General features: G+C 39.3%; 1 protein-coding gene across 1 annotated transcript in view; it reads left to right on the plus strand.

The window, feature by feature from the left end:
• The window catches only part of slc6a2 (solute carrier family 6 member 2), a 19,813-nt gene extending 10,779 nt beyond the window's left edge, over positions 1–9,034 (plus strand). Inside the window, exons 5-11 of the mRNA XM_010776415.1 lie at positions 1,565–1,703; positions 2,448–2,582; positions 2,826–2,929; positions 4,847–4,971; positions 6,261–6,373; positions 7,570–7,698; positions 8,888–9,034. Of these exons, the coding sequence (XP_010774717.1) occupies positions 1,565–1,703; positions 2,448–2,582; positions 2,826–2,929; positions 4,847–4,971; positions 6,261–6,373; positions 7,570–7,698; positions 8,888–9,034 (892 nt within the window). The remainder of the gene's footprint in view (positions 1–1,564; positions 1,704–2,447; positions 2,583–2,825; positions 2,930–4,846; positions 4,972–6,260; positions 6,374–7,569; positions 7,699–8,887) is intronic.
• Positions 9,035–9,444: the final 410 nt, after the last annotated feature.

Below are 9,444 nucleotides of genomic sequence, written 5' to 3' on the forward strand. Positions count from 1 at the left end.
CATTCATTTGAACATAAACTCTGATCCATTACAAGCAGAAGCCTATAGGCTATACAGATCAACCAACAGACGTTCTTCTTATTTATTTATTAATTTATTTATTTTTTATTTATTTATTTATAGAAGGACCATGCATACAAAAACATTAATCTCAGCAAAGAGAAGAGATGCAATATGTCAGATTATAGCTAATAGCTAATTTCCATCTGTGGTCCTCATAAAGAACATATTTNTCCTTTATTAGGACTTAATCAATTTATTTTGACATGTAATTTAAGGGTTAACAGCATTGCAGTGCACACTTCATTAGGCCACCATTAAATGATCCTCTATAATAAGCATTTTAGCAATATCCTTTTGGCCAACACAAGGAAATTGCTGTTCATATTTCATATTCCAGTTCATATTTTATATCGTGTTTGAGGAAATGGCCGGAGAAACTTGTGGATAAATCTCTGCCATAGTTATCGACAAGGCTCTGTGCGCACAGGGTAAAGTACATCATCCTGAGTCCTGTTCAGTGTGTTAGAATGGATGGCCTGAAACAGATTAGTCATATCCCACATTGAGGGAAAGCCTCTGTGATAAATGGGTGATATTGAAGGGCCAAAGTTGAATACATTAATCCTGAAATGACTCTTGCCGTCCCCGAGCCTAACAAAGTTTATTGCAATGGAGTTTCTTCTGCAAACTTCCACAAACATACTCTGTGTTCTCAGCAATAGAGTTGTTCTCTGGACCTGGTAACAATCGTCTCAGTATGCAGATAGGAGCTGAATGGTTTTCAGGAGGCTGGCTGATTGTTGGATTTCTACATCTTTCGCCTGCAGCAACTTTGACCTTGCATTCACACTTTCCAGTACTTTTGTTTGGAGAAGCACTAGAAAAACAAAGTGGAGTGTTTCCATCTGCTTCTTCAGGGTTGTAGCTTTGTCCTGTTTTTTCTCTCTCTGTGCGGATGAGGGCTATTTTAGTGAAGGCACTGCAGCACAGTGTACATATTTGGCAAGCTTTCAATTTCCACGATCCAGGCCTATACACCTGAATAGACCCCACTCATGATAGCTCCGTGTTCCCCCTCGTACCCCTGCCTTCTCAAATCCATTTCTCCTTATACTGTTCAGAAGGGTTCCTGCAGCTCCACTGTTTCCTCGTAAACCTCGTGACCTTGTACTGTATATCTTTGGTGCTCTTGTTCTTGTCAATGTAATGCTCACACCAATAATAAGCCGTACTTCTCTTTCCATATTTGAATTGGTTTTTCTGTTTCTCTTTTCACTGGTTATGTATTATCTTGTATGCACCTGGGTTTGCACATTCCTGATGTTGTCTTTGACCATAGCCATAATTGCCCATTTCTGCATGAAGGGGTTGTATGGTGTCTGTTTTTTTTTAAGTGTCTGGGTCCTGATGCCGTTACACCGTTGAAAACACACCATAGAATAAGGACTTCACATCAAATCGTCCGAGTTGACAACAGTGTATAAGAATTAAAATATATCCCCTGGAGATAATGATACAGTATACATTTTTCAGTTTTGTGTGTGTGTTTGTCTTTCTGCAGACGGGGTGTGCTGCATCTCCACGAGAGTAGGGGTATCCAGGACCTTGGCCTGCCCCGCTGGGAGCTGACTCTGTGTCTGGTGGTGGTGCTCTTCATCCTCTACTTCAGCCTGTGGAAAGGTGTCAAATCCTCAGGGAAGGTACAGGCCTGGACCACCAAATGTTGCTTTCTCCATTTTTACCTTTGTTTATTTAACTATATATAACCCTTGCATTTTATGACACCTACAAATTGTAGCTGTGATTGCGTAACACAGACATTACACAGAAATCTTGTAAAGCAGCTTACTGTCAAAGGTTGTTACTGAGACAAAAGGTCAAGAGGCAGCAATAAACATTCTGACACCTGGAGACTGTCCTCCCCTTTACATTTAATGTGTTATGTATACTCAGGGCCGTCCTTGGCCAACTTGAGGCCCCACACAAAGTTAGAAGATGAGGCCCAACTGTCGACAGGGGGGGGGGGTTGCTAGTGGAGCCTCTCAGCGCCAAACCGTGCAGTTGAGGCTCCCTCAGCAAGACGAGGCCCCCTCCGCGAGGTGAGGCCCCCTCCGCGAGGTGAGGCCCCCTCGCAGTCTGCATGATCTGCCTGTAGGGAGGGGCGGCCCTGTGTAAACTGCAGTTACTTTCACCCATGCCATAAAAGGTTGTTAACACTGTGATTTAAGTTCCAAACACAATGTTTGTTCTCGTATAGTTTTACATGACGTATGTACTGTTTTTTTCTCTGCTGTGTTAGCCTAGCACTTTAACTCAGAAAGACAGTAGGAGAGGGATTTTGAACCATTTTAAGGAGCACTGTCAGTAATTATGTGTCTGTTTGGTGAACGAAAACATTAATATTTTGTGTTTTCACGCTTTTATCTGTTTGTGTGTGTATTCAGGTGGTGTACATCACAGCTACCATGCCCTACATTGTCCTTGTTGTCTTGCTGATCCGAGGCATAACTCTACCTGGAGCCAAGGATGGCATCAAGGCCTACCTCAGCATAGACTTGAAGCGGCTCAACAATCTGGAGGTCAGAGACTGCTTTTTTGGAGAGACTATGAATGGTTAAAATGATTATTGCTTTCAGTCTGTTGTTCCAGGTTTCAATAGTGAAGAGACCATCAGTTTTATGTTATTCTTATTGGATATTTCTTTCTGAATGGGACTTCAGATCTTTCCATTGATGTTCTTCTCTGGGAGTAATACTTACGTCAGAGTCGTTGTGGATTTATTACACTGTAGGAGTTTAAATGATTTGTTCTCTGTGCCATAGGTGTGGATTGATGCTGCCACCCAGATATTCTACTCACTGGGAGCAGGCTTTGGGGTGCTCATTGCTTTTGCCAGTTATAACAAATTTGACAACAACTGCTACAGGTAAGAGCCTGCATATGTTATTTATAACTTTTGATAGTCCACAACAAGCCCACAGTAACACAACATCCTGCTCGCTTCAAGCTGTTTCCTTGCATGTAACTGGATCACAGAGCAGCAGAGATGATGCTAATCTGTACATCTGACCCGAATGGCCAGGTGTTAACAGGACAGATAAAGTGCAGGCCAGGAAAGGTTTCTTGATAATAGCCAAAGGCTGAATGTTGACTGGGTTTGACATACTGCCGCTCTTCTTCAGAAAAAGCAGGCACGAGATAGTGAGCTTATCTTTTTCCACATGGGGGAGGTTGGAGGCAGACGCTGTTGGAAAAACAGAAGTTTAATCTTGAATGGTTGTAAATATACCTCACTAGAAGACACAAAATATCTCAGTGAAGCTTCACGTAAATCAAAGCATGCTCCTGCCGCTAAATTACAGCTATCTTAAAGTAAAACGGTTCTTATCAATTACATTTCACTATTTTCCCACAGGTGCAATGTAAATCACAGGGGCTCCTATAAGCTAAATAAGTGCTCTACTGTAAGTTATAAACATTATGGACCCCTTCCTCTTCTGTCCGCTCTCATTTCCTGCACCTTCTTCTTCCAATGAGGCCTTCTGCCTTCCTTCCCTTTCATGTCCTATTTCGAGATGTGGTGGACTGCTGGCAGGTGGGATTTGCATTATGCAGCAAACGAGCAAATCTGAACTATAGGTGAATGGGAGAAGCCCGGAAGAGCCGGTGCTTTTAGAAAGACTTCCACTAAACACAGACTTTTGTTTGAATGCCCAAACAGATGGAGGAACTCTGCATTAGGTACTGTATGGTGCAGTGAGTGTAGCAGTCTGTTCTCCATAACAATCACCTGTGTGAGAAATAAAACTCAGGGATTCAAAGAAAACCTCAAAAGCAATCAGAAAAGTACAAGACAACGACGCAGTCTTCTGACAAATCTTTGTTTCTTTTTTACATTAAATGCTCCCTTTCAAATGATCCCTTGTTGAAATGGCTAATCTGGTTTATCTCCATGATATATTCTGAATTCAGTTAGGCTATAATAACTAAAGATTTTCTAATAAACAATGATTTGAAAAAGTCCAACTTTCTGGAATGTAGGCCTACTTGACATCTAAATCTTGTAATAGTATGTTAAGCTAATTATGATATATGTATTCAAATAACAGTGCTAATGACTTGGAAAAGTTTTCGGTTGTTAAAAAAGACAGTTTCCTTTCTCTTTGACTAATTTACCTCATCACTTATTTGTCTCATCAGGGTTGTGTGCATATTTCACGTCTGAAATCATGTATTAGTGTCATATGCATGCTCTTAAGTGAGGCACAGTGATGTGAGGCTGCACCTGTGTTGAATACCAATTAATACACTTTAAATGGTTCCATCACAGCCTGCACAGGAAGAAAAAGGAAGGCATTCTTTAGATGGAAAGTCACCAGGGAGAATAAGCTTTATTGAAAGAATTCTGCTTTCTCAGCTTAGGAGATAGCCATGGTCAAGTTGACCGTGTTTGTCCGATAAGCTCAGGTTTGTAAACACAGAGCAGCTCACTCGAAGCAGCGGAGAACAAAAGCTTCTCATTAACCTGAATATCACCCCTGAGACTCAGTGTTTGGCAGATGATCAAGCCATGTACAACTTGAAAGATATCAAGTGACACATGGCCCCTTTAAGACTTTACATTGTGAGTCAGAGGAATAAAACTGGCTTTATGTCTCTTTATAAAACGACACTTAGTCCCTCTTTAAAAATATCTAAAGTTAACTCTAGCCAAAGTTAAAACACAGCATTGTGATAACGTGGATGTTGTAGGTTGGACAGTTTTCGGGTTAAGGGAAGGGAGATGAACATGTGAAGAAACTTTTGAACATATTTCTGATCTTGTGTTGTTTTCTTTCTCCAGGGACGCTCTCCTGACCAGCACTGTGAACTGCGTCACTAGTTTCTTATCAGGGTTTGCCATCTTCTCTGTGCTCGGATACATGGCTTATAAACATGGAGTGAACATAGAAGATGTGGCAACAGAGGGTAAGGGCTGGTGTCAGATATGGCAATAATATTTAACGTTTTTATTGTGAACCAATCAAAAGTGGTCAGCTTTTAGTATTTCAGGTTGTTTCTGGAATTAATTAAGCAATAGCTCACGACAGGCCGTGGTATATAGTCATATCGGCTGTGATATAATGACCATATATCACGGCCTGAAGTGAGCTATTGCTTTTATAAAACGGTTACTAAGTGTGGCAATATGAAAGAAAAATACACACTCAAATGTAAATAGTTTTTATTAGTAAATAATGATGTTCAAAATAAAATAGTCCCTCCGTTGCCTTCTGCACAAACCATAGTGCGAGATGGTTGCTATGCAACAACACTAACAGCTAGCGAACATATTAGACAGACAGCGTTGATCGATTATTTGGCTATTTATTTACATTAATTTGTATGTTGCCGTTTATTGTGCTCCCACTGAAAAACTGTCCAGCATCAGTAGAATGGCTTACGAGGTTACTTGTTCTAGGCTGTTGCTTGGCGTGGCGAGAATATTGCTCCACTTTCTCCGGTCCCCGAGATTCGGCTTCCAGTAGTAGTAGCAGTACTAGTGGTCATAATTTCTCTGCTTTCAAGACCCGCATCAGAAAGCTTTTGAATGGTGATACTGCGGAGGCAGTGGTTGGTGTATTTCTGCTGTGTTCCTGCTTGCTTGCGGTCGAAGTTAACCTTAAATGTTTATCTTAAGCTTTGTTAGTTCCTTAGTTAGTTAGTTAGTTAGTTAGTTAGTTAGTTATTTAGTTAGTTAGTTCGTTAGTTTTGTAACGGAAGTAATGTAACAGCTGTAACGGTTGTAGCTTTTTCTCAGACGCGGAGGGATACTGACTTGTGAAAAGTAACTACAATTCTAACCCTGATATACGCCGAATATATCACGGCTAAGAACCAATCAGATTGCTTGATTTGACTTATCCGTTTTATGAAATGCGTTATCACATGCCTCTTGAGTGACCACCTGTGATCACTTCAAAAATCTATACATCTTTATCTATATCTATATATATAAATAAACTGTTTGTATTGCACATACAAATACATGTGATTTTATGAAAAATAGATGTTGTTATTGGTGTTTGTACAATTTCCAGTTCCATCACTGCCTGGTTTAATACTGTATTATGATATAATTCTGCAAGTATATCTTGTATTTCTTTTTCGCACTTGCTATGATTAAATGATTAAATAATTTGGTCATGGAACTTAAGTTTCACTTTTCATCAGAAATCATAACGGTTGTGTGTACATGTTTCTCTGTGTGTGTACAGGGGCAGGACTGGTGTTTATCATCTACCCCGAGGCGATCTCTACTCTGCCTGGCTCGACGTTTTGGGCTATTGTGTTCTTCATAATGCTGCTGACTCTGGGCATTGACAGCTCGGTGAGTCCACACTGCTACCTTTCTGTCTTTATAGATTCAAGATTCAAGGCTTTTATTGTCCTTTGAACATCACTACAGTGTAGATATGTCAATGAAAATCTTAGGTCACAGGCTCCTCCAACAGTGCAACACAATAAACAGATAATAGTGAATAGTAAATACAAATCAAATAGAATAGAAATAGTGCGAGAGAGTTTATATACAAGTAATTGGAATATGATATATTAGATCAATAATTTGTAAGTTGCAAACAGATGAATGCTATGGATGTTCTTTCAAACTCAATCATATTCTTAGGTTCAGAAGTAGAAATTATTATGCATGTTCAAAACTTAGGAGGTAGCTTCAGGTCTAAAAGCGCAAATACAATAACATGGACACTGGTTAATGGTGAACATAACTAAGTAAATATATGATGTGGTTTTAAAGTGCTGTGTATATAAACCGTATATGTGTCAGTTTGAATTCGATGTCAGAAAGCTTACATGCTGCTCTTGTGCCTCGCTGAAATCACATTTGGCCTCAAATTGGGATTCCCAATAAACGGTCTGAGAAAGATGTACTTCTTTGACATTTCAAAAGCTGAAAGTCATTTAACAAAACATCTGTCCTATGACTCAGGCGCTGAATCAAAGGGAGGCTTTAATCTCCTGTTATCTCTCGGTGAATGTCTCTAAGCAATTAACTTATCGTCTCGATCATTAATCACTAGATCAGATAAGGAGCAGGTCAGTATTACAAACTGAAATGCACTGTGAACGGATTTTTTATTGTAACAGGTCTTTGCCTTTGCCTTTACGTCATCATTTTGCTAAAGTATAGGAATAAAGACACATTTCCAGCCCTGGTTGGTTATGACGTTTTATTGAATTCAATTTTGTCCAAAGTATAGGATATTGTAATTACAGAATTAAATGTAAGTTTGTTTGGATATTGCAACATACCACTGTAAAGAATAAACATTTCCCATGGATATATAAAATAAAACATTAGAGTAGTATAACAGCATACTAAAGCAGACTTGTGCAGTTCTTACAAAATGATCAGTAATGTTTTTGTTATGTTTAATATCAAGAAGGCACAATTGACTGAAATCCTCAAGTCAAAGTCGAGGAAAGGTTTCCATTTTACAACACTTTCAATGGTGCAATATTTGTATTCAGTTTTTTATGTCCCTCTCTTTTTGTGTCCACCAGATGGGCGGCATGGAGGCGGTGATCACAGGCCTGTCGGACGATTTTAAATTCCTCAAGAGGAACAGAAAGGTCTTCACCTTCGCCACGGCCTTTGGAACGTTCCTGGTTGCTCTCCTCTGCATCACCAATGTACGTATCAGATTTCAAAGAGACATTCACACTCAATACTTAGGAAGTACTTGTCATAACCCCGCATTAAACCAAATCCCTGCAGCTTACTTTTTCTTTCAAATGCAGGATTGGCAATCCTTCCAACCATGCACAAATACGTTTTTATGTTCCATATTTTTATTTTCAACAGTCATAAGATGATACAGTACTAAGACCTACACTGAACACAAAACACAGCAAAAACCACACAAAAACAAACAACAACAACAAATATTTTTGTCTGTGTTCACAATCTAAGGCTAATCCCAACGGAAAGGGATTTAAAAAAAAATTACTTCGGATGCTGCACTATGACTTGCATACACTGTAAAAATATTTGTTTTAAACAACTTCAGTTGGGAGGTATACCTAAGTAATATTGGACCGTGGAGTCTGAAGGGTTGTAATTGAGAGCTTTAATCGTCAAGTCTCTGTTTCCCGTGAGAACGTTTTCATGCCCGATGATTTGATGTCGTCACAGGAAAGTTTCAGTGAAATATCACAGAACTCTTTCAATGGAAAGATCCTAAATGCTATTGCATGAGACAAGATGACTAATTACAATTCAATTGAAGCTGTATCCTGGAGGACATTTTAATTTCGTCTGTCGTCCCTATTCATTCAAATGGTATCAGACCAAAGAAGAAACGCTTATCAATACCAGAAAAAACAGACATCGAGACAGAAAGCTTTTATGTTCCTGATTCACATGGTTTCTTGTCTTTACAAGTGAAGACAATTATTTGTAGTGAATGATGCCTTTCCAATAGTTCCACGGCACAAGATATCCATTGTTCCACCCTGGATACACATCAAGGATTTATTGTACATAAGCTCTGATGCACATGAAATCCATCAAGGTGAGGCTTTTCTTCGCTCACATGTCGACTCTTCAAAGTGCACGTTAAGTCGCCTCCAACGGAAAAAAAAGCTTATACAGTTTTAAGTCTGAGAGGCCATTGATTATTATGAGTGCACACAAGGGTGTACTTCTCTTCAAAGAGGAAGATGCACACACACACACACACACACACACACACACACACACACACACACACACACACACACACACACACACACACACACACACACACACACACACACACACACACACACACACACACACACACACACACACACACTTAAGTTCCTCTTTCTTCCTCTGTAGGGTGGGATCTACGTGCTGACCCTGTTAGATAAGTATGCAGCGGGGACCTCTATACTGTTTGCTGTTCTGATCGAGGCCATTGGAGTGTCATGGTTTTACGGTATGAAACTCTACGGTACTTTTTTACCCCACGATTTCTCCATTTAAATTATATATTTTTATTCCATGACAAAATGACATTAGCAGCACAGCTCACTTTCTGGTGACATTACAAAATGACAATAGAATAAGCAAGAAAAAACTGAAACGTCGTATCCACTAACCCATTGGCTCAGTGTCTTGCCATAATCTAAAAGACAAGGTGAAACTTGTAAGTTGAAAGGAAAATGTACTGTAATGTAATGTATGTTTTTAGGTTCTGCAAAGCAACAATTGTGAACCCTAAAAAAGCTGAAATGTTATCAGAAAATTATGTCTCAGAGTTTTAAATTCCACAATTTACTTAGTGTACCTTTTCCAGAAGATTAAACAAGTCCTCGATCAATCTTAGAGATATATATTTATTTATAATTACATTTGTACATATATAACTAATTAACATAAGACACAATAATGAA

The sequence above is a fragment of the Notothenia coriiceps genome, unplaced genomic scaffold (assembly GCF_000735185.1).
Source record: "Notothenia coriiceps isolate Sejong01 unplaced genomic scaffold, NC01 NC01_scaffold00016970, whole genome shotgun sequence".
Lineage (NCBI taxonomy): Eukaryota > Metazoa > Chordata > Actinopteri > Perciformes > Nototheniidae > Notothenia > Notothenia coriiceps.